Source organism: Lontra canadensis, unplaced genomic scaffold (assembly GCF_010015895.1).
Source record: "Lontra canadensis isolate GAN:19392208 unplaced genomic scaffold, GSC_riverotter_1.0 scaffold30, whole genome shotgun sequence".
Lineage (NCBI taxonomy): Eukaryota > Metazoa > Chordata > Mammalia > Carnivora > Mustelidae > Lontra > Lontra canadensis.
The window spans coordinates 19,945,646-19,972,451 of record NW_022631024.1 but is presented as its reverse complement, the minus strand read 5'-3'; the positions used below and the strand labels follow the sequence as shown (position 1 = coordinate 19,972,451).

The following is a 26,806-nucleotide window of genomic DNA, read 5'->3' as shown; positions in this document are numbered from 1 at the left end:
CCCGACTGGGTGTGTTCGGAGCCGGAGGGCACAGGACATAAGTGGGGATGCTAGTTTCCAAGAGAAAACCGATGCTGCGAGTAGAGGCGCGGCCGGGGCTGAGCCGGAGCTTCTGGGTGATGAGGGGAGGGCCGATTAGGGGGACACACAGGTTCCAGGCTTCTGTAGACACACCTGTTGGCCATGACTGGAGAAGCAGGAGGAGGAGGAGGGTGGGGGAGGAGGGAGGAAGGTCTTTTCTTTCCAGCATGATGTTTGGCCAAAGTGGAAACCTAGTACCTGGGGTTTCCAGGAGCACTCAGGGTGGTCCCCAATTCCCTGGGGACCTCTCAGGCTCGGAGGAGAGACGTTTCTCCTGGGCGCTCCTGGGGCGTGAGATGAGGGGGAGGGCAGGGGCTTGTGGGGGGGACGGGGACAGAGGCGGGTGGCAATGTCAGATACAAGCACAGCAAAGGGTAGAGCAGTCCAGCTTGGCGGGGGGCCCTGCACTTCCGGCCTTCTTGTTGACCTTGGGTAGTAGGAGGACGAAGGACATGGCCAGGGCACAGTGGTAGAAGCTGTGAACATAGGTGTAATCCCAGTCCTGCAGGGGAGGGAAGGGGGAGGATTGGCCTGCGGCCCCAGGCTCCCCCCAACCCTCCGTGCCTCTGCTCACATGCCTGATGTGCCGGGGCACCTGCCGGTCACCACCCCGCCCCGCATCTGGCCAAGTACCCTCCTCTAAGGGGCCCCTCCTCAGCGTCCAGCCCATGGGCAGTCTTTCCTGACCTCAGCCCCATGGAGTGCTGAAGGTGGAGAGTGGAAGTTCGGCTGCTGGGCCTTTGACAATGAGGCCGCCCGCCCCCCACCCCCGCTTCCTGTAGGTGCGCGCTCCAGCCCCAGGCCCCATCCTGGCTGGGTGCCTCGTCTCAGATCCCCTCAGACAGCGAGAGCTGGGGTGCTGGGGACGGGCGGTGCTGTCGTGGGAGGGAGACCTCCCTCCACCCACCAGGAGGGACAGAGGAGGCAGCAAGGGGACGCTGCGGAAGCCCCCGAGGAGCCCCTGTCCCCGTACCTCGAAGAAGAAGCGCAGCATGAGGGCCAGTGCCCCGAAGCAGAGGCCGGGGCCGATCTGCTGGGTGTAGACACTCTTGTCGGGGTACAGACCCTTCTTCTCCTTCATCTGTTGCAGCTGCGGGGAGAGTGGCCGGGCAGAGAGGTCCCATGGCAGGGAGGCCGTTCAGAGCTGGCTGGAGAGCTGGCCCCAGGCACCCACGTGTCCCTTGGCTACCCTCGGGCGGCGGATGGGGATCAGGGAGGTGCCCTGCGTGCCTGGTCCCGCGGCGGCAGGCCCCAAGGGAGCCCCATCCTGGATGGCTTGGTTGGGAACCCCTGGACCAGTTTGCCCAGTGAGGACCGCCCCCCCATCCCTTCCTGCCTCTTTGGGCTAACAAGATAACCCTTGCACACATACCCCAGCTGAGCAGCAGGGACCCCCAGGGGACCAGACTCAGCGAGGGGGTGTTGGAGGGCTTGCCCCGCCCACCATGTGGCCCACGGGGATGCCCGTGTTGTGGTCCAACAAACCATTCAGTGGCTTGTGGATCAGGACCCACGGTAGTGCTCCTGAGATAAGCTGACCAGCACAGGACTCTCTGCTTGCCCAGATGTGCACGTTAGTGGGAGGCGTGAGCCAGCACTGACTCATACAAAGATGGGTTCACGTACATTGACAACGTGCAGTAAACGTGGGACCGCATCCTGCACCTTCCAACCCCTGGGGCCAAGGTGTCTCAGAGTGCCGCTGTTTGGGATCTCAGCACAATGCACACCGTGAATCGTGGACCCCTCCTCGGCAGGGCTGGGGCCCCCACAACCACACACACCTGCTGGGTGGGAGCCCCGTGCCAGTCGGGGTGGGCTGGCTCACCAGAGTCTGGGGTGCGGTTTTCTGGAATTTGCCATTGCTGATAAAACATCAGGCCCCGCGCGGGCACAGACAGCAGGTGGGCGTGGTTGTGGGGTCTGGGTGTGGTTGGCCATGGCCCTGCGCCTGCCCAGGGTTACGTCCTAGACTGGCCTGGTCCTGCCCCGCGGTCCCCACACCCGCCTCTCTCTGCTTCCCCTCCCTGAGGGCTGCTGTTCCCAACTCAGGCTCAAGAAGGGACGAGCCTCTGGGAGAAAAATCCACCCTCATTCCAGGGAGAAACTGCCCTTGAAAATCCAAAATAAACTCCACGTTAAATGGTCTGAAAAACACAATTTGAGCCCCAGATGTAGGGAGCCAGGCAGACCTCTTGGTTCCCGTGGTTGGATCCACAGCCCGAGGGCCGTGGAAGTCGCTGTGGCGCTTTCCACGGAAACTGGCGAGTGGCTTCCATTCTGGCTAATTACAATCAAATCCAGGCCTGCCAAGTTCTGCGGGAGGAACAGCCTCCCAGGGCAGCCTGTCCTACTTCCTGCCGGGGAGTGAGCCTGCACTATCGCGACCCGGGCTCAGTGTTTATGCATTCCGGCACGTTCATTAACGGGGTCCCTCCCGGGACACGGCAGACCCAACAGGCCTCCCCTGCTCTCACAGGCAGCTCCGGGGGCCTTTTGTGTCAGCCTTCCCCCTTGGGGAGGCTGGAGGGAGAAAGAGGCTCCTTCCTTTCTCTTGGAAAGTCAAGGCCCGACTTCACCCGGTGCCGCGTGATTCTTGTTGCTTGCTGACCTCTCTGAGCCCTACTTCCTTCATTAACTGAACGGCAGGACAAACCCTCTACTCCCTGCTGTGGGAGGAGCAGGACTTTATTTTCCCTCCCGCAGCTGTAAAATGGGTTGATGGACACCTTCTGCGCCACCTGCCCAGCCTGACCCCTGTTCCCAGAGAACTGCCCTCCCGCTCCCTAGGTGGCCTGAAGCCCCTCCACCCCATCCCCTGAGGCCCTGCCATCTGGGCCTTAATTTTGGGTCCTTGAGTGGGTGTGTGCCAGCACATGGAGTTGGGACACCCCGAGATTCCAGGCGGAGCTCCAAAGGGGCGAAAATGTGGCAGAGGGAGGAGGTCACCTCGGGGCCTGCGCTGCTGCATGGCTGGAGAGTGGGTCCAGCCTCAGGCCTGCCAGCAGGCCGGGCCTGTGTTCTGGTCCCTGCAGGGTTCAGCTCCTTCCCTTCTGGGGTCCCAGGAAGTGCCCCTGGGTCCACTCTGCTCTGGCATCCCTTGTCAGCTCGGGAAGCATGAGTGGCTTTCAGGCCTCGCAGCCAGGAGGGCCTTGGTACAAGAGAGCTGTGGGGAGGCCTGGGGACTGTGCGTCAGGACCCCCAGGGGACCCAGTGAAGAGATGTCGGCGTTCCAAAGTCTGGCTCAGGCTGCCTCAACGCTTAGGGGCTGTTCCAACTTCCTGTCCACTACACACCACAGCCTCCCTCCTCAAGGCTCTCCGCCTCCGTGAAGTCCTCCTAGAATAATCCCGGCTTTCGCAACTCTAAAGCAGTCATTCTCTGCAAAGAGTAATAATGACAGTGGTTGTTGCTCCCACGTGTCGAGCACGTTAGAAGCCAAGTTCTAGGCCAACACTTTTAGATACATTAACTCAACTTCTTTGAAGCAAACCTACGAAGCAGGGACTGAACTGTTCCCGCAACAGCCAGTTTCCAGACATGGAAACCAAGGCAGAGAAGTGGAGTCACTTGGGTCAGGTCCAGAGCTAGTGGGTACGGACGATACAGACGGTCCGTGTGGCCGGGGGCCTGGTGTTCCTCGTCTCTGTGCTCTAGCGGAAGCCCTGAGACGGGAGATAAACGGAGACCCCGAGGGGGAGGTGTCATGGGGGCGGGCGTCCCCGTCCTCTGAGGCTCGCATGGTACGCACCCACTTTGTGGCAATGATGAGGACAGCCGTGCCGATGGGGCCCGAGTACACCCCATAGCCCCAGCGGTCATGGTAGATCCGCACCGCGATGGTCAGGACACCAAACATCACGAAGGTCGACCTCTTAGGTTCGTCAAAGTCAGCCAGCGCTGGAGGTGGGGGAGGAACCGGGAGGGGTGAGCAGCCCCTCTGCTCCTCCCGGCCACTGCTCCCCCAGACACATCTCTTAGGCGCCCCAGCCAGAGAGACCCCCCCGGGCCCAGCCCAGTCACCCGGAGGTCTGACCGGCTGGGTCTAAGGTACAGAGGTGGACAGAGCTGCGTGGGAGTCACGGGCAGGGCATTGCACACCTGCCCCTGAGAGCCCCAGGAGCGAAGACAGAGACATGCAGGTAAGAGACAGGAAAGATGTGAGTCCTTCACGGAAGCTGGGCAAATACCAGGGAGCCCGTGCGATGGGGCCCGTGTGTCCTGACGTCGCCTCCAGACGGCGCTAAGTGGGAAGAAAGTTGCAGAAACTACGCTTTTGAGCAATTCCATCCTCGTAAAAGCCTGAGCTGACAGTGGTGGGCACGGCGGCTGGTAAGGGCCTCAAGAAACGCCTTGGGGGCAAACCCTGGTGTGCAACAGCGGTCTCCTGGGTGGGGGGAGCTGGAAGCCCATCCACAGGTTCCAGGCATGGCTCTGCCACGTGAGGAGCTCCGAACAAGCCCTCGTTCACTTGGGAATTGAACAGGAAGCAAGGATGGGAATCGGGGCGTTTAAGGACGGTGCGTCCTATCTCATCCATTAAACCGGGCTTCGAACCCCAGGAGAGGGGAGAGACGCTCCCGGTCCGGGAGGGGTGGGCAGAGTCAGAGGGCTTGGCTATTTCTGGGAACGGCAGGTGGATGGTGGGGTGGGGACACTGGGCGACAGGGCGCGGCCACTCACCCATGAGCGAGACCCACATGCTCAGTGCTGTCCCGTAGACGCTGAAGTACTCCAGGACGTCATGACGCATGAAGCAGACCACCGACAGGCCGGGCCCGTCGCAGGCGTGGTACAGCTGCTGGGAAACCGCGGCGGTCAGGGGCTGGAGGGGACGGCACAGGCCTCAGCCGTGCCCGGCCCCCGCCACTCCCCGCCAGCCAGGCCACTCACTAGCCGCGAGATTCAGGCAAGTCATTTCGTGCCTCAGTTTCCCCACCTGAAAAATGGAGGTGCCGCCAACCACTCCCCTCATGGTGTCTTGTGGGGATCCGACAAAACGTTCCCGTGAGGGGCCGGGAACCTCAGATGTGCTCAGAGCCCGGCCGGCTCTCTCCCGGTGTGTGTATGACATGACCACACGGAGTCCAGGCATCACTCCGTGAAGCCCACCGGGGCGGGGCCCTGACGACGCGCCCTGCACGTTCCTTTAGCACCTGAGTTTACCCAGAGCAGGTGCGTGTGCGTTCCCTCAGCATCGTTGGGTAGGAGCCCTACAGCGGCCTGGGAGGGCCTTCTCCTGTCGTGAGTGGGCTGTCCCAGCGGGGAGGTCCTCAGATGTGAGTGGGCACCAGAACCCTGCGGGGGAGGGGCTGGTGAGGACTCGCGCTGCCCCCGCCCCCCCCGCAGGGCTGGGTGGCGTCCGAGGTTTGCACTGTTAGGAGTTTCTTGGGGTGCTGCCAGCCACCCTTGTGGAGCCCACTTTGGGAACCCCCGGCCTGTCATTGTTTAGTTCCAGTTTCCTTAAGGTCCTGGGAGACTGCGGAGACCCCCATGTTGAACGCGGCATGGCACGTTCTCCCGTCTCTCTGCCGTAGTCTCCCCAACACCCTCTTTAATAGCAATTTAAAAAACATTATATTTATTTATTTGACAGAAAGAGAACATGAGTAGGGGAGGAGGAGAGGGAGAAGCAGGCTCCCCGCGGAGCAGGGAGCCTGACACGGGACTCGATCCCAGGGCCCTGGGATCGTGACCTGAGCCAAAGGCAGACGCTTAATGACGGAGCCACCCGGGAGTGCTTTAATAGCAGTTTTTAAGACAGAATACGTCTGTGCAGTATTCTCAAAGCAGTCAACTGAATTCTTACAGAAAACAACAACTCTCTCCTTTTGCATACACATCTCATCACTTTAAGTAATATTTAATTATGTGATGGAATTATTTTGACAAGTCCCATGGGTGTAAATGAGTTTGGGAACCAGCACAATCAACTCTTGGTGAGCCCAGCTCAGCAGGAGGGAGGAGGCATCCGGGAGATCAGCCCAAGTCGGGAGGCCCAGGGGTGTTACAGGGGGAGCAGGAGCCTTGGATCGCCTGGTGAGTCAAGCAAGTCGGGCTTGACTTAGCGCTCCTATTGGCTACAATCATAGGTGACCGAAAGCAAGCGTGCACCCAGGAGGCATTAATAGAGGTATAGCGTCCAGAACGAGGGAGGTGACAGTCCTACTTCTCCGCACCCTGGTCAGACCCACCAAGAGAACAGGGTTGAACTTTGTATGCTGCACCCTTTGAGGTGACACAGGGAGAGAGGATGGAGGGGAGCAACTAGGCTGTGGACATGACTGTCTAGCTGGGGAAATATAAGCTTCAGGTAGGGCCTGATCAAGGTGCTCAGACCTTGGGGATAGGGCAAGGAGCAGGACCCTTGATGCACACGGTTCTGGCAGGCAGAGCTAGGCCCTGTGAATGACATGGCTATTCTCCTGCTACTTCTGGAACTACATCCCTCCCCACACTGCCCATCCCCGTCATCTGGGGCTTCTGCTCCCTGCCTCTCCTTTGTGGGACAGATCACCGTGTATGATCATAGACTGTGAGATGCTTGGGAGTGTCCTCCTCGGCCCCGTGAAGGGCAGGAGAGCTCTGTCTCAGCCTGGCCAGGCAAACCCAGGGTCAGGGAGGCAGGCTTTGGAGTGGTTGGGAAGAGAGCTGACCCAGGAGGCGTCTCCCCCAAGGCCCTTGGTTCATCTCGATCAGACAGGTGGGGAAGGGGAGACTCAGAGCAGTGCCACCTGCCAAGGGGGCTGGGCAGAGCAGTGACTGGCATCCGGCCTCCCTGCCTGTGAAGCCTGCCTCTCTCGACGCAGGGGTGCACTTGGCCCGTGAGGGGGCTAGCAGGGGTGGAGTGCACCAGGGGTCTGCTGGGAGATAGCACAGCCTCCAGAGGCCCACCTCAAGGATCCCTGCTTTGTGAGCTTAGGCGGATGGCTGGCAGCTTGGGGCCGCCTCTGTCGAACAGGGACGAGAATACCCACTCTCTGGGGAGGGCCAGGGGACTCTGTGTGACGGGGCAGATGCACAGTGTTGGACACAGAAGTAGCGACTGTGGCAGGAGGATTCTGGCCAGAACATGGAAGAAGCCACATTGGAGGCAGAAGGGGCAATGGTGTTGCTTGGGGCTCTGGGAGAAAGGGGCTGAGTGGGGCTTTGAGGTGGGAGGACATTTGTCACAGGAGGCAGCTGCTTCTGCCACTCTGGGCGGGCTAGGGCGGGACAGGGTGGGCCTCTTAGGTCAGCCTGGAGGCAGCTGGGGGCCAGCCCAGCCCAGCGGGGAGGGGTGGCCTGGCATGTCTGTGGTTTCCGGGGCTGGGTCTAACATAGACCTGGGAACAAGACCCCCAGCTCCTCTCCCCAGCCCTAAGCCCCTTGGACCTGCAGAGAAGTCCCAGGTCCACTCTGTGTCTGGGTTTCTCATCTGTCAAATTGACTTCCTGGAACTCACCCAAGCAGGGCTCCCTTATGGAGCTGACGAAATGGCATTGGACAAGATGCCTTGAATGAGCCGAGAGCCCCAGAGCGCATCTGTGACACTCAGTTTCTTCATCTGTCCAATGGGCTGGTCACGGTCCCAGGCTCACGGGGAGCTGAGAGGACTACATGAGACAGTGCGTCCACAGCACAGGCATGGCCCAGAGCCTGGACACTGGCCCACAGCCAGAACCACCACGCCCAAGATCTCTCCCACCCAGGTGTGGAGACAGAAACACTAGGCAACCCCCAGTCCCAGGTCCCTGCTGCCTAAGGGAGCACCAGCCCATGTGCACGCACCAGCCCACGTGCACACACCCTCTCCCATGGCAGATGAGCGCGGGTTCGGCTCACGAGGAGGTCGGCGTGACAGGTGCACGCGTGTCTGCAAACACGTGCGTGTGTTCACAGACCTACCCGCCCAGGGCTGCCCCAAGGACCCCGACATGCCCACAGAGGCCTGGCTGCTGGAGCAAGGCCAGCCGGCGGTGGGAGCCATGCGAGTTTTCACATGTCTGGCGCTGCCACAAGGCAGTGGCTGGGGGACGCTCGCCTCCCCGGTGCTAGCTTTTTGCAGGGAGCCGGGCTGCGGAGAAGGGTGAGTCTGATTGGGGCTGGTGCGGCAGACCATGGCGGGGGAGGACTCAGAGGGACACGGGTCGGCCCTGAGACACAGATCGGTGATGGGTAGAGGGATGGGTCATTGATTAGGTAGGTAGAGCGATGATGGATTAGAGAGAGAGGTACATAGGTAGGAAGGCAGGACCCACAGACAGACAGAAGCTTCAGGACGGGAGACAGAGCCACAGAGACACGTGGAGGACCAGGGGGACAAAGCCAGACGGGGAAAGACCAGGAGGTTTGGGACGAGAGCAAGTTCTATGGAGACAGAGCTCCAGAAATCAAGAGGCTCCCAGACACAGACATTTACAAAGGGAAAAGAGGCAAATGTGGAGAAAACCAATGGGAAAAATGCGGAGGGAGAGCGTGCTGCTGGGAGGGAGGGAGGGAGGGGAGAGACAGGCAGTCATCAGGCCTGTGCACGGAGGAAGAAGCACTCAGAGGGAGACGCGGGCCTCCGAGAAGGAGAGACGAGCAGGCGTGAGCAGGCCCTCCTGAACCAGGGCCAGCTCCGGAATTCTGGAATCAGAATCACGCAGGCCCTCCACATTCCCTAAACTCCACTAACCCCCTCCCAGGCCTGGCTCAGCCCCTTCCTCCCTGCTCCGCTGCCCTGTACTTGCAGCTGGGAGAGTGGCAGGAGCGGGGGTGGGGTCGGGGGGGATGTGGGGGGCCTGGGGTGGTCTGTCGGCGGCAAAAGGAGGGTCACCCCAGAAGACTCGAAGGGCTCGTCCTGGACCGACCGACGCCGACCCACTGCGGGCTTGGTCTTGTGCACACCAATCCTAGGGTGACTTCCTGACCCAGACGGGGAAACTGAGGTCCAGAGAGGCGGAGGGGGGCCCCCAACCCTCTCTCCGGGTCTCCAGGCTCTTTCCTTCTCCTCCAAATCACTTTCCTTCCTCCCTGGTGTGGGAAGGTGGTGGAGAGACGGCCCCTTCCCCGTGTCCCTGTGCCTTTGGGCGAGTGGCCCAGACTCACCGCCACAAAGAACATGGTGAAGAGGTAGACCATGGCCTCCATGTGGAACCGCCGCCTGGCAGCGATGCTGACGGCGGGGAGGAAGACCAGGCTGCTGAGCGTCGGCAGGAGAAGTTTCGCCGCGAGTGTCCCCATGGGCCGGGGTGCAGGGGAGGGCACAGGCCTCCCGGGTCCCCAGGGCGGAGGAAACCAAAGGGACGAGGCCTGCTCCCTTGAAGGGGGGCTCCGAAGGCAGCTGTGGTTTGAACGCCCTGGAGGGAGGCAGGGGCAGGAGTGCACATGTGAGAGCCCATGGACGGGGCCCAACAGCTGAGATGCCATGTGACCAACACTTGTCTCTGATTTTTTTTTTCTCGAGAGACCAGAGCTGTTGGTTCCAGGAGACCACACTTCTTTTGCGGCAACAACCTCGGAGTAAAGTGGCCATGAGTAGAACCCTCAGCGTGCAGCCTCTTTCTGTCCTGGCCCTCTCCCCCGGGCCCCAGGCCCAGAGGGAGTGCGCCAGTGGTCTCTGCTGCTGGAGTCCCGTGTCTGCCGGCGGCGGGGGGACAAGGTGTAGGCGATTCTCATCGCCGACCAGCGCGGTGCTTTGCCAGCCCACGCCAGGTCCTGCCTGCTCTTTCCCCAGCCGGGTTTCCTTGACAACCGGCCTAATGAGACAGCGTGTCCTCCTCGGTTACGTCGTTTCGCATCTATAGCAAGCGGCAGGGCCATCTCTCCTGGGCTCCCAGGCTGAGGCCGCAGCTGGCGTGGCAGCCTCCCTCCGCTGGCCTTGGGGAAACGCCCTTCCCTTGTTGTAAGAGGTTTTAGGGGCACTAAAACCTAAAACAGGGTGTCCCCTTGTCCTCTGGCCCAGGAATCACGGCGGTGGTGAGCTACCCAGGCAGTCTCTCCAGCCTGGTCGCTTGTTTCCTGACTGATCTGTTTTCTGCCCAAGAACCATCTCTAGTTCTACTCTTTTTTCATCCTGATGTAATTCACATACGACAAAGTGCCTGGATTGGAAGTACAGTTGGGTGAGTTCTGACAACTGCACACAGCTATGGGACCACCGCGTCTCCCCATCAGCCCAGGGTGACCCCTCACGCCCTTGGCCAGCGTAAGCAAGCGCTGCTCTGCCGCACGCCTGACTGGGCCTGTTCCAGAATTCCGCACAAATGGGACCATGTGGTGTGCATTTGGGGTCTGACTTCTGCTCCAGCGACAGGGCGTCCCTGAGAGTCACCCACGTTGTGTGAGGCGGTTTCTTTGGTTGCCAGGCGAGTGGGGTTCTACCACGTGGACGGCCACGCTTCTGTTCTCTTGAGAGCTGGACGCCGAGGGCGACCACACAGGGACAGTAGGAACACAAGTGACAGGAGCCCTTTCGGCAACAATGCATTTGGTCCCGCCATTTTCCCGCTTCGGTGCCTTCCAAGGCGCCTACCATCCCTGGGGTAGAGTCCAAGGGTCGAGGAGAACACCAGGCCATCCGTGGTCCGGCCCCGTCGGCCCACCGTACACGCGGGTCTCACCACACTCTCAGACCCCGTCTCTCCTCCTACCCCCCGCCCCCCACCCCACCGCAAGAACATAGTTCCTCGTCCTCCTCTTTCTGGCCATTGGCTCAATAGCACCGTCTGTGGGGAGGGCCGTCCCCCGGCCTGGTGCCCAGGCAAACCGAGGCGCTCCTGTGCTGGGCCCGAACCTGGCACACCGTAGGTGTTCGACAAACACTGGCTGAATGAATGACTTTGTTCAAAGAATGAATGAAAGTCCAGGGAGGCCAGGCTCCCGCACATTTCAGTCTGGCACCAAGGAGCCCCGTTCCCTCTCCAAATGGGAAAACCAGATCCTGCTCTGCGTGCAGCTCTGGGCAGGGCAGGAGGTGGGCGACCCCAGGTGGGCCGTCCCAGAGGCCTGCTGTCCCTGCCCACCTCTCCACCCCTCCGCTCCTGTCCGCACCCAGCTCCCAGCCCCCCTCCCAGGAGGAATACAAACCCCGTGGTGTGGAAATGTGAGTAGACGTCAGGTGCTCAGAGAACCCTCTGGAGCCACAAACCCCGCGCAGAGGCAGGAAGACATTCCACAGTTGGTTTTGTGCATGAGTGTGTGTGTTTTCTTTGCAGCTGTAAACTCCAGGGCCAGGGCTGTAAGCTTGGGAAAGGGAAAAAGAGAAGGGGGAGGTGTTGGAGGAAGGCAGGGGTGCAGTTGGTTGGACACGTGTTGCAGTGATTAAAGCAGAAGGGGGCGGAGTGGGGGCTGCCCCAACGTGGGGAGACAGGTGACTGGGCCTGGGGCAGCCTGGGGAGCCGCTGCAGACCGGCCGGAAGTCCCAGGCCAGCGTGGAGGTGGGGACGGCGCGCGTGTGGCTCTCTCTGGGACCTGGCCGCCTGGAGACCGACCAGCTGGCTTGGGGGAGGGCGTCCAGCTCTGAACAGGACTGAAATGACCCTCGGCTCTCCCTGCAGCTGGCGAAGCCACGGCCCTGGGGGACGGGAGAGGGGGAGGCTGAGTGGGAGACCCTGGCCGGCCGATTCAAGGGGGCAAAGAAGTGGTTGGGGGGGGTGCTAGGACGGGGCGGGGCTGGGAGCCCACCCCACCTGGGCCGGATCCACCCACGGGCTGGAGTGACCAACGTGCAGCCTGTCCCCATCCTCCCCACCTTCCTGTGACCTCCGCCTGCTGGCCTGCCGTGGCCACCCCCAGCCCGCCACCCCCCAGCCCGCCACCTGCTCTAGTTCTGGCCACACCCCCCGAGCCCACAGGCCGCACACCCTCCTTCTGCCTGGACACTCACTGCTTGTGCTTCCCCCTTTCCTCCTATAGCCCTCAGCCTCTCCTGACCCCTGCCAGGGGGAGGTCTCTCCCTTCTAACCCCCGCCACACTGTGTACGTCTGAAGGCCGCTCGCACACACGCAGACATGGATAAAGCCCCGGCTGTGTATAGGGCCCTGTGCCAAGCACTCTTGCTGCTTTGTCCTGTTGGGTCCCGTCAGCAGCTGGGGGGTGGGGGCGGGGGCCGCCGTCTCTGCTCTCCCCATTTTACGGGGCGGCAGACTGAGGCCCAGAGAGTAGCAGGTTACTGGAGCAGTGCTGGGGGGGTCTCAGGATGGCCTGGCCTCCCCGCCCAGCCCGAGGCGGCATCCCTCCTCCGCCCAGCAGATGGCGCTGGCCCCGGTGGGACCCCACAGGCGGGTGATGGGGGGGCAGCCGCAGGGGGAGAGGGAGCCCACCGCCCGCGCCCCCTTCCCTCGCCCCCTTGGGCCGTGGAGCAGGCCGGGTTTTATAGAGGTGCTGAAATGCCTGGAATGCCACCCAGCTCCCGCCTCCCGGACAGCTGTCTGTCTGCCCCGCAGGCCCGAGAGCCAAGCCAGCTGCTGCGCCTGCGTCCTCCAAGTTTTGAACACCCGACCCACGGCTCTCGGTCACCCCAGAGCTCAGCAGCCCTCGTGCCCTGGCTGTCCGTGTAGGGGCCCGCTGGGGCACCCCTGCACCTGGCCGGAGGGGTCTGGGCTTTGATGCTTTCCCGCTTGTTCCTTGGGGCCCCTCCATTCCCCCCGCCCCCGGACTGCCAGGCAGGGGGTCTGCTCCATGCACGTGTGCGGTCTGTGGCCGAGCTTGGGGTAGCAATCGTGCCTTGTCTGCAGCCGCCGGCTGAGGAAGCCACCCCCAGCCTCTGAGTGCCCGCCTGGTGAGCCAGGCCGAGGGCTCCATCCCTGCCCCACAGGGTCGCTGGGACGCTGACGAGAGTGTGGCACTCTGAGCGGTAGCCCGGCCACCCGTTGGGCCTCAGGGCCACATTTCCCGGGAGCTCCCGTGGTGGGCTCACTTCTCAGCCACGCCAGGCTTCTCATGCCACCGTCCTTGTTCCATATTTGGGTGGAAAGGAGCCTCTTGTGGAACTGAGAATCAGAGAGGCCTACACACTTCCTGGGTGCCCATACGGGAACTTCAAGCCTCGGCGCGAGCATGCTTAGGGCGTCTGGCCGAGAAAGAAGGACAAGGAAACGAAGAAGCCCATTTTGGGGTCCAGCTTCTTACCTGCTGACCCCCAGGTGTTGGCAGGAGGATGTTTTCCCCGAATGTCCAGCCCCTGGGCCAGGGGCAGAGAAAGCTGTCGTCTGCCCTGGGCTGCCCTATGACAAGGGGCTAGCTGCTGCTGGGGTTGCTCTCTGGGGCCTGGTCCTCTTCTGGGTCTGGCCAGTGACCGCCAAGCTGGCCAGATGACCCCTCTGGCTGAGGTCCCCATGCTTCTGAGCTCTGCAGCAGATGCTTTCCTGGATGGGACAGCGCCCGGCTGCCAGCGTGACTGTTCAACTGCCAGCACCCCCCACCTGGTCCACCCCATGACCCCCCAGTGTCCCTCCCCGGCCCTGGATCTCTTTGCCCTGAGCCTGCTACTTGCTGTGTTCCGCTGCCTCTCCTCGGCATCTGGTAGAAACATGCCTGTTTTCCTGTTTCCAAGCTTCTCCCCAGACATCCAGAAGGCTCTGGTAGAAAGACCGTCTACTAAAACACAGGTTTCTGCAGCACCCCTTCCCCAGCCGGGGCCCCAGGGGGCAGTGCGTGTGGGTGGGGACCCTGGAGGAATCAGCATGCCAGCAGGGAGCTCTGCCTCCGGAGAGCGGAGGACCCCTTGGCTCCAGGAGCGGCCGCACAAGTCCAGCCCTTTGTTTACTGAGCCCCCACTCCGTCTAGAACATGCTGGGCCTCAGAGGTGCCATGTGAACCAGGAGCAGCCCCCACTCTGTGGGGTCCCAGCCGAGGGTCCGGAAAGAGCATTCTGAAGCCTCAACAAAGCACTGGGACACCTGGGGTCTTCCCCAGCAGATCCTCTGGGGTGCTGAGTATGTCCAGAAGGGTGCAAAGAGTAAGGGGTAGGGCCCGAGATGGGGGCCCAGAGTCCTCTCTTACAGTGACTCTCTAGGGAGCCCAGACAGTTTGGATCCCAGGAGGGACGGAGCCAGGAGGGAGTGACCCCACTAGGTGATCTGTGGGGCTCAGTGCAAAATGGGGGACCTTTGTTCAAAAAGCAGGATGAAACTTTTTCTTTCCTCCATGGATTCACCGGACTGATTGTGTCATTTTTTTTTATTTGAAGTTTGTTGTGTTCCTTTGGGCAAGAGGATACTTTGGGGATGAGTGGTCACCCTCCCAAGTACCCAGGACCCCACCCAGAGACACTCAGCCCTGCTCCGGCCCTCTGGGGGGGCAGAGGGCGGCTGTGGTTGCTGGGTCTGGGCTGGGGGGCTGGGGGCCAAGAACCCCGGAGGTGGAGGGAGGTGGGCCAGGCACGCGCCGAGGCGCTAAGGCCCCGTGTGTGCTCCATTGCCCCATCCCGTGCCACTTCCAGAACATGGATTCGAAGACCGCATCATTCCGACCGTCAACACGGTGACCGCAGAGCCTCAGCCCCGAGCGTGGGTCCCTTCCGAGCATGGGTCGAGCTGCGGATTGGGTCCTGTGTGTGGCCGCTGGGCGGGAGGCTCCTCGGGCGTCTTGGGTTCCTGCCCGTGAGCTGGGCCCTGAGGGCACCAGGAGGCCTGGCCTCTGCAGCGGCCTCTGTGCTCGGAGCACAGTGAGGCCTCTGGGGAGGGGCTCCCTGCTTATCCTTTATTCTTCACCCCCCCAATTCCTAAGGTCTTTGGGGGCCCCAGGAGCCTTCCCTGGCTCCCGGGGTCTCCCCCAACGTCTCCGGGGCCACTAGCAGGTAAAGCAGCAGCTGTGGGTTCCTGTGGGTCTTGATTGGGGGGGCTCCCTGTGTTGCGTGGGGCGGGGGAGGGCCTGGACAGGCTCCTTCAGGTGGAGGGCGGGGTGGGGCAGAGGCCGCCGGCCCAGGGTCACGCACCTGCGGGCGGTGGCGTAGCCGAGGGGTGGCAGGCGTCTCCCAGGCGCTGTCCCGCCGGGCTGAGAGGAGGCGCTGGGGGTGTTTGTGTCGGCTGGCTGTGGGGTCCCTCCCAAGGGAAACCATTAGTCACCCTGGCGCTGGCTAGACGTGGAGCCAGAAACGCTGGGAGTTTCGGGACCACGCCAGGGGGGTGCAGGGCCCTGGCGCTTGGCTGGAGGGGAGGGGACTGCAGCTGAGGCTCCGAGGGCGCCCTGGCCCTGTCTGTCGTGTGTCTGGGGGGTGGGGAGGGGGTGCAGGCATGGGTGTGTGTCCTCCAGACTGCCCCAGCCACTGGCTCTGTCCTGTCTGTGCTTCAGTACGTGGACCGCAGGGGGCAGTGTGGACCTGGGTTCAAGTCTCCATCAGAGCGACTAGCCCAGCAGCCCCCGGGGAGGGTGCGGGGGGCGCTGAGATGTACAAGACCTCCCCTTCCTCTTTCTTGGGAGGACGGAGGGTAGCACGAATGCACGTAAGAACCCCTGCAGGCAGAGAGGATAGGGTCAGTGACAGTGGTGGGGTCCCTGCTGTGCCACCAATCAGATGTGTGACCTGGGGCGTCATTCAACAGTCTCGCAGCCTCAGTCCCTCCATCTGCAAAATGGGGATGGTTAGGATGCTGGTCTCAGAGCCCTCGGTTCACAGGAAGGACCCCATGCAGGATGGGAGGCGGTGTGGCCCTACTCTGACTCCTTCTCCACTGCTCCTGTCGGGGGCCAGACACCGGGCAGAACTTCCCAGGGCTGGAATAAGCCTCAGCCACCCCGGACGCAGCCGAAGGAGGAGTTCACCTCACAGTTCCTCTGGCAAGGGGTGGGGAGGGAGGAGGAGGGTTCTCCAGGGGCCGCTGGGGGCCTAGGCCACCTGCACAACTGAGGCAGGGCTGGATGACACGCTCAGGAGAGCTTACATGCTGCTTTCACCCTGACCTTGTGTTTCCAGGAAGGTGGGCTGATTGGGGTGGGGGGTGGGGGGTTCCAGGCCTGGCTTTGGGTATACAGTTTGCAGAATCTGGGGTCCGCCTGGGTTCCTGGGGGCTGGAGTTCACGCCGTGTGCTCCTGTGCTCCGTCCTCTACTCCACGCTCTGACTCAGCAAGAACACAGGCCTGGAGCCCCACGTCTGGCCTGCCAGGGGCTGCCCGACTGGCCCGGACCCAGCCAGGCTGCTGTGCCCTGCCAAGCCGGTGCTGCGCGTCTGCACAGAGATCCCCCCATGCCTCCCCCCACCGGCCCTGGCCATTTCAGCTGTCTGGTAGGCAGGCCACCGGCACCCCTGCCCCTTCCCTGGGGCCCTCAGCTGAGGCCTCACTGGGTCTCCCTCCACCCCTCCACCTGCAGAGGCCTCTGCCTCTCTGGAGAACCTTTCCAAGGCCGTCTGGGCGATCCGGACCTCACCTTTCCCATCTGTAAAATGGAGCTAGGTGACTGGACACCTCCTACCACCCAGGGACCATGGCGGGGAGAGCCAGAGACTGGGCCCCTTCCCGAGGCAGCAGTCAGACAGGCCTGGGCTGGGCTCTGCCTCCACCAGCCTTCCCGTGACCCCAGGCCGGCGGCTGCTCTGTCTGGACACCCCAACACACGGTTCCCAGTGCTGGACCCGGGAAGGCGGCCTCCCTGCTTGCTGCTCTGGGCCGCTGCCGCTGCGGAGGCAGCAGTCAGCAGGCAGCTGGGCCGGCCTGGCCGGGCTCCAGAGGCGCGGAGCGGGTTAAAGTGTGCGCCAGGCCGGCCGCGGCGGGCGGGGGAGCAGCCTGGTGGGAAGTGTGAGTTCCTCCCTGTCTGCCTGACAGCTATAAAGGCAGACGGGCCGTAGAGCCGCCACTGGGCTGCGCGCCTCCCTGGGAACCCCCTCTCCTGGGTGCTCTTTGAAGTGGAGGAGGGAGGCGGCAAGGGGGAGGAGGAGGGAGGGAGCGAGGCCGAGCCCACAGCTCTCTGCACTCTGAGCCTCCCCCTGCTCGGAGCACCTGGCGCCGCCTGCCCGCGGCGGCTCTGCCCCTTTCCCCAGGAGGACAACCTGCTGACCCCGGGCCAGGTAGGCCACCTCTGCATTTCCTCTTCCCCACGCAGCCCTCCCAGGGCCCGGGTGCACTCCGGACGGGCTGGGGGGTGCCGAGCATCCCCTAGCCCCCTCGGGGAGCGGTTATGTAACCAGAGGAGGGCTCATGGGGAGGGTCGAGACCCTCAGAGCGCGGTGAGGGTGGCCCCTCAGAGCCCAGCCTCGGATGCCTGAAGCTCTTGGCGAGGCGAGCCTCTGCTGCCGGCCGGTGGCTGGTTTTGGACCCCAGGGAGGGATGGATCCCGCGTGAGCCGGACCTGGCCTATGGCCAGCGGTGTCTGGGAGCCTTAATGAAAACCAAGTGTGGGGCCGGCTCAGCACCTGTCTTCAGCCCCGCAGGCAGGAGCTGGGGCACCGATGAGCCAATGGGACCGCCGTGGCGGGGGCCGGGGGCTGCAGATGGAGGCCTGCGGGGGAGGGGTGGCAGACGGGGTGGGGAGGTGACAGGCGGGCAGCAGGGGAAGTGGGGGTCGCTAGGACTTGGGCTCCGAGCTCCAGGGTCTCCTGCTGCCTGGTCCCGGCAGAGACATTCCGAGGGTGCACGGGGGTTGGCGGACATAACCGGGGATCTGCAGGTGCTTGGCCTGCCATGGTTGATGGAGGGGAGAGGGGACAGATCTGGAGGGGGCTTTGGGTCCGGTAGGGGTGGGGGCGGCTTTCACAGCTTCTGCCTTGGAATCAGCAGGCGCGGGGAGTCCCTGCGTTTACTCTGCTCTGTGGCTTCAGGCAAGTTGACTTCTGTCTCTGGGGTCCGGGCTCTGGGGGATCGGTTTGCTGGTTTCTGAAACCCCTCCTCTGCCTTGCTGGCAAATGACACTTAGGACCAGAGACACATCTTAGACAGAAGCCGCGGAGGCCCCTGTACCTCCCAGGAGGCAGGCGTCCACACAGAGAAACCAGACAGGGGAGCCAGAGAGCCCAGGAGGCCGGAGGCCTTGATTTGACCCCTGGAAGGAAGGTCAAGTGGTGTTTGGGGCTGACAGTGCTGACTTGTCAGGAAACAGACGGTCCCGTAGCCCTGGGCTGCCCTCACTCCATACTCCGGGGGCAGAAGTGTCCATCTTGGTTGGGGCAGTAGGGGCACAGATGCCCCAATTCTGCCCAGCCTGAGATCCCTGAGGGTCCTGGGCCCAGCCCCCTCGAGGGCAGGGGCAGGGGTGGCCAGGGAGGGGAAGGGCCAGGCAGAGCAGGTGGCCTCCGTGGGCCCCTCCAGCAGCCCCGCATGGCTGGCGGGGGCTTCACTCTCCCACGTGGGCAGCCAGCCCTGAGCGGATGAAAATCCTCAGGTGTTCTCGCTCAGGCCGGTTCTTCCAGGCAACGAGTTCTGGTGTTTGGCTCCTTCATACAGTGGGTGTGGCCTGGGCCTGTGGCCTCCTCAGCTGTCCGTGGGGCTCTCCACAGGCACTACCGGGGGGCTCAGGGAGTGCTGTGCCTCCGAGGCAAAACATGGAGCACGTCCCTGCCTGCCCTTCGAGGGGTGCGGGTAGGGGAGAACAGGGTCAGCAAGCACCGCATGACCTATGACTCTTGTGCCTGTGCAGACATCCTTAATCACTCACCGACCTCTCCCAACAGGCCACCAGGCAGCCACTAGCAATTGATCCCAGATAGCCTCCTGGCCTCCATGCTAGGTGGGCCCCAAGGACTCTCCCCTCTTCCTCGTCAGCCGTCAGAAGATCTGGGCCTGGCCTAGCAGTGACTGTGGTCTTGCTTCCTAGGATGGATGGCGGACGGCAGCCTTCACTCTGGGTCTGGTCCCTGCTTTCTGGGGCATTGCTGGCTAGGGGCATGGCATCCACTGGGGCCACGGTGAGTGGGGAACAGCGTCCCTCACCCAGAGGGGCTGAGCTTGGAGGGGGTGTGGCCGGTGTGGGGCAGGTGTCCAGGGATCCCCACACTCATTCCCAGAGCCCCACGAAGCTCCCGGGACAACCCTTACAAGCCAGGCCCCGGCCACTCAGATCCCTCTCTGATTTGGCAGGATGAGGTTGGAGGGAGCCAAGGGCTCCCTTCCAACAGGGGCCTGGAGCAAGGTAGAGGGGCCTGCAGAACCCAGGCTGGGGCCCAGGTGCTAGGGACAGAGAAAGCAAGGACGGTCCCACCAAGCCCCTGGGATGTTTCAGACTCAAGAATGGGAGGACCCATGGCCCACAGCTTCCAGGGTCTTCCCTCCAAGACTGCCCTGGAGACGTGGGCCTGGGGACCGAGTGACCCCACCAGTGGGCATCTGGGGGCCGTGTACTCCTGACCAGGGCACGGGGACGGCAGGCCAGTCCTGCCCGGGGCTTTGGCCTTCTAACCGTCTGTGGGGACTGCCGCCAGGACAACAGTCCAACGTCCAACAGCCTGGAGGGGGGCACTGACGCCACCGCCTACTGGTGGGGAGAGTGGACCAAGTGGACGGCGTGCTCCCGCAGCTGTGGGGCCGGCGTGACGTCCCAGGAGCGACACTGCCTGCAGCAGAGGTAGCGGCTTGGTGTGGGGGTGGGGCAGCAGGGGCCGGGGGAGTTGGGGTGCTGGTGGGGGTCGTCTCGGGCTGGGGGGCGTCTCTTTTGGAGGCCCCACAGGCCGGCGGGCCACAGGCTTCTCACGGGCCTGTCAGGACTAAGGCTCCGGGCGGCCGTGTCCCGGGTTTCATCTTGCTCCGGGCTCCTGGGGACAGCACTTTCATGAGAGCAGGATCCATTTCTTGGGAATTTCCCCCCTCTCCTTCTTTTTCTCTCTCTCCCTTCCCTCCTTCCTTCTTCTTTCTTTCTTTCTTTCTTCTCTTTTTCTCTCACTCGCCCTCTCTTTCTTTCTTTTTAAAAAAGAGATTTAGACCCAACGTGAGTATGAGCTCATGACCCCGAGATCAAGAGTGGGTGCTCTAGCAATGGACCCAGCTGGGCGGCCCTTCTTGGGATTTTTCAGTGAGGGGTGAGGTCTTCCCTGGCCTTCTCTTCTGAAGACATGAGTTGAAAGAACACGGGGAACAATGTAAGGTCCAGTGGTTACCATCAGACAGACGTGGGCTCAAACCTTGCCTCTGTTGCTTCCTAACTGGGTGACCTTGGCCAAGTGACTTAACACCTCTGAACATCAGTTTCCTCATCTGTGGTGTGGACATCACTAGGGCCCTCCTACCTACCAGCCCAGGGCTGGGGCACAGTAAATGTTCTTGGTTTTACTCTTAGTTCTGTGTACAGAGACCCTGGGCTCTGTGCCCAGAGTACAGAGGTGAGTTGGATAGCATCCCTCCCCCGGGCTGTGGTGGAGCCGTGAGGGTCAGAAAAGTTAGGGGGGCCTCTGAGGCCCAGCCCAGAGGCCATCTGGAGTAGGAGCAAGGTCGGTGCTTGTAGCTTGCGGCTCCCAACCCTTGCTCAGCCCGTCTTCCCACCAGGAGAACATCCGTCCTGGGCGCTGGGAACAGGACCTGCACGGGGACATCCAAGCGGTACCAGCTGTGCAGAGTGCAGGTGAGGCCCCCTGCCGGTGTGATTTCAACCCCCCCACAAGCTCTGTCCTGGGCCTGCCCCCTATTTCCTGCCAAAGAGAAGGATGGTGAGGGGTCCTGGGCTCCGAGCCCCCTTCCTGCCTCAGATCGAGTCTGTCCTGCACCCCGTGTGCTCCGTACCCACAGGGATGAGGCTTTGCTTCAGTAGGGGGCTCAGAGTGGAGCCTCACGGTTTGAGATCTCCGGCCACAGTCCCCCACTCTGCTCACAAGTCCTGTACCAGGTGCTCACCAGGAGACAGGCAGTCACCAGGCGTCCCTGTCCCCACCTGTGAAAAGTCCCACGGCAGCCCACTCCAGCTCCCCCAGGCGCTGGTGCTGTCAGCGCCCCCCGGAGGGAAGGGGGGGTCAGAGGCACTGACACTGGCTTAGCCTCCAGGTGGGTTTCAATGGGGTCTGAGCCGGTCTGCACCCGAACTCCAGGGCATGGGGCAGAGAGACAGCAAGGCTTTGGAGTCTCTGTGCCCATGACCCGGTGTCCCTGTGGCTGTGCCTCTGCCTATGCACACGAGCAGGGAGTTAGGGCCTGTGTTGGCATCTCTGGTCTGTCCCCCCCTGGCTGCTCATGAGCCCCAGAGGGAGACCCACTAAGCCCGGAGTGACCAGCTGCCCCCTGCTCCCAGGCCTCTCCCTTTCAGTCCCGGGGGTTCTTCTTCCATGAACTCAAGCCCCCCTTCAGTCAGTGAGCCATGTTCCAGCACCGTGGCCATAGCCACGGACACCCGGGTGGGCCTCTGCCCAGGGATGCAGGGCGAGCAGGCACCAGTGCAAGCCCTGCTCACGCCAGGTGCGCCTTCCCCACCCCAGCGCGGCCGGGGAGGAGGCCAGGCTGGCGGGGACACGGAAGGACCCTGCCCAGCGCATGAGGAGGGCCGGCGCATGGACGTGCTTCATGGACGGCAGCTGCCCTTCGCTTGTCCTTGCTCCTTCCAGAGAGCGAGTGACACTGGGGGAGAACGAGAGGCCACCATGTGGGCCTCGGCTCTGGCCCGGCCATCCCTGCTGCAGCCGCTTCCTGCTTAGCCCGGACAAAAATGCCTTTGTCAGGCTGAGTTCCTCCTGCAGCCTCCCGTCTGTCGGTCTGTCGCCCTGCAGGAGTGCCCGCCAGACGGGAGAAGCTTCCGGGAGGAGCAGTGCATCTCCTTCAACTCCCGGGTGTACGACGGGCGGACGCACCAGTGGAAGCCCCTGTACCCTGGTACCAGGCCTGGGGCTGCCCAGCGGGGGGCAGAAGGCAGGGGCACCCCCCACCCCCCACCCGATGGCTCCCTAATGCGGTCGGGTGGGCAGGCGGGAGGGTGACACACGAGGGAAGGGCTTGTCCAAGGTCACAGACGGCAGTGAGCATCAGTTGGTCTCTCACTCGTGGAGTGAGTGCCGGGGTGCCCAGGACCCACAGCGCAGGGCCAGGAGTTGGTTCAGACCTGCTGAGGAGAGGGACCTGCCCTCCCCTTGCAAGGAGGCAGAAGCTGGAACTCGTGGACCCCAGGCTGGGCCAGACCCCCCGCATCTTGGTCTGCTTTTGCCACTGAGACCCCGGGCAAGCCCCTTGCACGCTCCAGGCCTGAGTCTTTCCATCTGTGCTATGGGTGGGAGGAGCTCGGTCTCCATGGAGGGAGAGGGAAAGGCCCCAATCCCTCCGCGTCCCCCACCCTCCGCCCCTGACAGCCTCCGTCTCCCCCTCAGACGACTACGTCCACATCTCCAGCAAGCCCTGCGACCTGCACTGCACCACCGTGGACGGCCAGAGGCAGCTCATGGTCCCCGCCCGCGACGGCACGTCCTGCAAGCTCACCGACCTGCGGGGGGTGTGCGTGTCTGGAAAATGTGAGGTTGTTAAACATTGTAGCAAAAGTCCTGCTGGTCTCGTTGCACTGAGCGCCCCGCCTGTCTGCCTGTGGCCGTCGCGGCCCCCGGGGCCTGGGTCTCGGCGCCCTCCCAGCGGCCTCTCCGCCTCCCTTCCTGCAGCCCATCGGCTGTGACGGGGTGCTCTTCTCCACCCACACGCTGGACAAGTGTGGCGTCTGCCAGGGGGACGGGAGCAGCTGCACCCACGTGACCGGCAACTACCGCAAAGGGAACGCCCACCTCGGTAAGAACCCCTCACCCAGGGCCCCGCAGTGAGCCTGACCCCGAGCTGCTGAGCGCCTCTGCGCGAGTTCCCTTCCCTCTCCGGTCCCCTGATCCTCCCCGCTGGGCCCCGGGTGGGCCGGCCAGGTGCTCCAGGAGACCCCCCTTTGGCTAGGAATCCTGGGCCGCTCTTTATTGAGTACCTACTGCATACCAGGCGCCTCAGGGCACCCTTGGATGGGGGATCATGTTTGACCATTGCAGCAGCCCCAAAAGGGGGAAACTGAGGCACATTTCCCCTCTTCACAGCTGATGTGAGATTTGAGTCTGGGTATGAGGATTCTGGGGCCTGAGCCCCCGAACCTGAGTTTCAGGGAGCTGAAGAGGTGCGGAGGCCGATTCCGGCACCAAGCCAGTCTCGCCCTTCCCCAGGCAGCGGCACGTCCGTCCGTCCGTCCGGTGTGCCGGTTTGGTGTGGCTCGGCTGGGGCTGGTGGGGTGTGGTGGGCAGCTAGGGGGTCTGAGCGCGTGACAGGACTTTGTGGTTTAGAACAATGCACTTTAGCCCTCGGTGTGGAGCTGGCTGCATTTCTGGGTCTCAGTGAATACTCGAGGGGTCAGACTGGGGAAGGCGGGGCACGTGAAACCCAGCCGGCACATGGGGAAACCGAGGCCCGCCGTGGGAACGCCGGCTCAAGGTTCCGGAGGGAAGCTGGGCAAGTCCGGACTCAGAGCCACCTCGGCCCCGGGGCTGTGGGGACCCCAGCCGTGTCCTGGAAGTCCCACTCCCCACAGGAGGGGTAATTTTGGAGTTAATGATAGGGTGTGGATGTGGGATGCCGGGATGGGCAGGCCGGACTGAGGAGGGACAGGATAAAGGTAGGAGGGAGGGTCTGAGATGCGGAACCCAGGGCCAAACAGCCAGTTGGGGGTCTGAAGAACATACAGCCAGCGAGCGGGGGGGGCTTTCTGCCAAATTCCGGGGCGTGGAGACCACAGCGCATCTCCCTCTGAGTGCCCAGGGCCGTGTTCTGGGGGCTACACAAAAGCCTGCGAGACACGGTCCATGCCCCATGGAACTGCCCCCTTGAGGGGCTAGAGGCTGACACTTCCAGTCCCACTGACATCTGCCTGGGTGCCGGGCCGGGGCTCTCACACCTCAGAACATTGCCAGAAAGGGATGGGCACGCGGCAGGTGTGAACACAGGCAGAGAGCAGCCAGAGGTGGCAGAGTGGGGTCCAAGCCCAGACAGCCTGGCTCTGGGGTCCGGGGGCCTAAGAGCCGCCCCGCATGCTTCCTGATAAACAGGGCGCGCTCACAGTGGCGCCAGCCCTGCCGGAGCAAAGGCCGTTATTAAAGGCGTAGGAACCTTGTGGGCCGGCTGCTAATTTAAGAAGGAATTCTCTGAACCCTACAGTTAGAGAAATGACCATTAACCCAAGCCCTCCTCTCCCGCTCTTTTCCCCATTCTCTGTACTACCAGTGTGCAGCGGAAACACCGCCAGGGCCAGGGGGCTAGTGCACACCTCCCCGCCCGGTTCTCTCCACGCCCAGCCCAGCACTCAGGGAGCCTGAGCTTTGCCGCCATGGGGGGGGCTAACACCGCGGGAATGGGCCCCCGCTGCAGACCACGGCACCCTCTGCCCACCCCCCGCCCCGGCCCAGAGCCACTTAGCACCCTCTGGCTGGGAGGGGCCAGCTCAGGGCTGGGGGAGGGGCAGGCCTGCAGGGGGCGGAGGCAGATGCCCAGGCACTCTCCTGTGACATAGGCGTCACCCTCCGCAAACCTGATTTCTGAAAACACGATCACCAGTCTTTCCTGGGAAACGTTTCTATCTCCAGGCTTTTAAAATCTCTCCTCCTTCTCCTCAGATCACCCTCTACTCTCTGCTGGGAGCACCTCTCTCTTCCTCAGACCCCTGTCCCCCAAGACCCTAGGTCCCGTCATTGGGGGTCTCTGTGGAGGGTCCCCACGGCTGCCTCCTGTCCTCTGCAATGGGCCCTCAGCTGGGTGCCCTCAACCCATCTTTGAAGGCAGCTAGTGTTTGAAATCCCTGTGATGCTGGGACAGCTTGGGTTTTTAAAATAATAATAGTGACAAGACCCTCAAGGTGAGGCTCAGTGCCCTGCAGAAACCACCCCAAGGGCCTCAAGTGGGAGCCAGTGTCCCCACGCATAGATGAGGAGACGGAAGCCCAGGGGTTCAGGGCCATCTCAGTGGCACAGGGCAGGGTAGGACCTAAGTCTGCCGGCCCCTAGCAGATTTAGGGTATCTGTGGCCTGTGGGGTCTGTCCAGAGGGGCTAGGGCAGGGACTGAGGAGTGTGGTCACCCATGACCTTGACAGGAGAGAGTCATGGAACCTGGGTGGCAAGCCAGCCCTCCAGCGGCACAGGGCTTTTCTGAGGGCCTTGGAGTTGGGACTTGGGGTCTGGGAGTAGCCGTTCAGGGAGGGCTGCCTCAGCCCCTCACCCCCCAGGAGCACGGGAGGGTGGGGACTTTCCAGCCAAGAGGTGGTGGCCATGGCTGACCCACTGTTCGCTATCATCCCGTTTCCCCCAGGTTACTCTCTGGTGACCCACATCCCAGCCGGGGCCCGAGACATCCAGATTGTGGAGCGGAAGAAGTCTGCTGACGTCCTGGGTATGTGGGTGGGGCCCGGTGCTGCTCGGGTTTTGTAGGCCGCGGAAACGTCTGGATGCGGGAGGGACGCTTGACCCTGGATCTGGCCCGCAGGAGAGGGTTAGGCCCCAGGAGCCAGAACTTGACCTGGGTGTGTGTCTTTGTGTGTCGGGGGGTGCTAGGGAAACTGACCTCACCCCCAAGTGTGAAAGGGCCTCTACTCAGAGCCACTCGACAAAGGAGGGGCCGGTGAGGACAGGTAGCAAGTTCCCCATCCCTGGAGAGCCTGGCAGAAGCACAAGCTGGGGGCGCTGGAGGTGGGGTTCTCTGGCTGCCCCCCACCCCAGGGCCCAAGAGGGAGACTCAGGAAGTGAGAAGGTTGAGAAGGAAAAGAGCAGGTCGGTGGCCAGCAGGAGGCCACGGGGCATGTGAAGCAGAGGCTCCGCCTCAGACTCAGGCCTGGCCGCTCTCAGGTCCTGGCTCTCTCCGCTGCGTGGTCTCTGCGGGGCCGGGGCCGGGGCAGGGAGGGGCCTTCAACTTGAGGATTCTGTAGTGATTAGCGTGAGTGGCTGAGGTGGGGAGGCCCCAGGTTGGTGACAATGTCTGGGAAGTGTCCCTGTGTAGTCGGAGAGTTGGCCTGGCAATGTCCTGGTCTACACTCCCGGAGGGCAGCCTGAGGCCCTTCTGGCTGAAGTGGGCGGGTGGGTGCGGCCGCTGGTAAGCCGTCCTGCACCTGGCCTTGCCCGCTTCGGGGCAGGCCAGGGACCCCGGCAGGGAAGCCTGCCCAGACGCCTGGCTCGCGTCCCCGCATCTCAGGGCAGTGCGTGAAAGCCAGGACGGGCAGGGGGACGCCCACCCTCCTCGGGGGATGCTGTGGGTGGGGACTCTGCCAGCGGTCCCCCAGGAGGGACCTGGCCTGGGCTCTCCGCCCTTGAGGCCCCCAGACCCGCCCCCTTGCCAGCGGCTCTGCACACGCGGGGCCCCGGGCCCTGCCACCCCGGCTCGGGAGCCAGGCCTCTGCCAGGCCGGTGGCTCTGTCCCCCGCTGGGAGGGTGGCGAGGCCAGGAAACACTGTGTTCTCGGAGCTGGCTGCAGAGTATCGCTCTTGAACCAGACGCGAGGAAATAGCGAGGACGGCCTCTGGGCAGTGGGAGAGCCGCAGGAAGGAAGGTCATTGCTGTCAGGAAACAGGCTTTGGAGGCCGGCCGGTGGCTTAGCCCTGTGCACCGACCTGGCGGCTGGGCCCAGCACACCCCCAGGGCGCAAAGCCTGGTGGTCATTCACGCTCTTTTCTGATATTGCTACCTCGAGGGTGTTTTTCCAGCAGATGTGTCTCGCTTGTTGCTCTGCCTGGTAATAAATGAATGGCCAGGCTCCTCTGCCCAGACTGCCTCAGGAGCTCTGGAAACGGAGCTCTTCCCCGCCCTCAGGCCGCTTTCCGGAACTGGCTCTAAGGACAGCCTCTGAAAGGCACGCTGTGCCCCAGCATGCAGACCCCCTCCTCATTCCCATCCCCTAGGCCCAAGCCCCCAGCCCCTCCGCTAGC

The 26,806-nt window shown here is 62.9% G+C and overlaps 2 protein-coding genes across 3 annotated transcripts in view; one reads left to right on the top strand and one right to left on the bottom strand.

Annotated features, from left to right (window-relative positions):
- Positions 1-433: 433 nt before the first annotated feature.
- Positions 434-9,288, bottom strand: MYMK (myomaker, myoblast fusion factor). Its single transcript, XM_032866260.1, has 5 exons — positions 9,154-9,288; positions 4,765-4,879; positions 3,833-3,981; positions 1,055-1,171; positions 434-583 (listed from the first exon to the last, which is right to left on the bottom strand). The coding sequence occupies exons 1-5, from the start codon at positions 9,286-9,288 to the stop codon at positions 434-436; spliced, it is 666 nt and encodes a 221-aa protein (XP_032722151.1).
- A 7,547-nt stretch (positions 9,289-16,835) lies between these two features.
- ADAMTSL2 (ADAMTS like 2) overlaps positions 16,836-26,806 on the top strand; it is a 31,933-nt gene continuing 21,962 nt past the window's right edge. For both annotated transcript variants that reach the window (XM_032866243.1, XM_032866242.1), the window contains exons 1-8: positions 16,836-17,053; positions 18,796-18,886; positions 19,400-19,542; positions 20,457-20,532; positions 21,665-21,767; positions 22,256-22,401; positions 22,538-22,661; positions 25,201-25,281. In XM_032866243.1, the coding sequence (XP_032722134.1) occupies positions 18,797-18,886; positions 19,400-19,542; positions 20,457-20,532; positions 21,665-21,767; positions 22,256-22,401; positions 22,538-22,661; positions 25,201-25,281 (763 nt within the window). In that variant the 5' untranslated portion in view covers positions 16,836-17,053; position 18,796. The remainder of the gene's footprint in view (positions 17,054-18,795; positions 18,887-19,399; positions 19,543-20,456; positions 20,533-21,664; positions 21,768-22,255; positions 22,402-22,537; positions 22,662-25,200; positions 25,282-26,806) is intronic.

Bases quoted from the DNA above. Each gene is read 5' to 3' on its own strand.
- MYMK (XM_032866260.1), bottom strand. From the start codon at position 9,288: ATGGGGACACTCGCGGCGAAACTTCTCCTGCCGACGCTCAGCAGCCTG. The intron at 4,880-9,153 runs GTGAGTCTGGGC...GTTTCCCAGCAG, and splicing joins TCACCATGTTCTTTGTGGCG to CTGTACCACGCCTGCGACGG. The intron at 1,172-3,832 runs GTGCGTACCATG...CTCTCCCCGCAG, and splicing joins TCATCATTGCCACAAAGTGG to CTGCAACAGATGAAGGAGAA.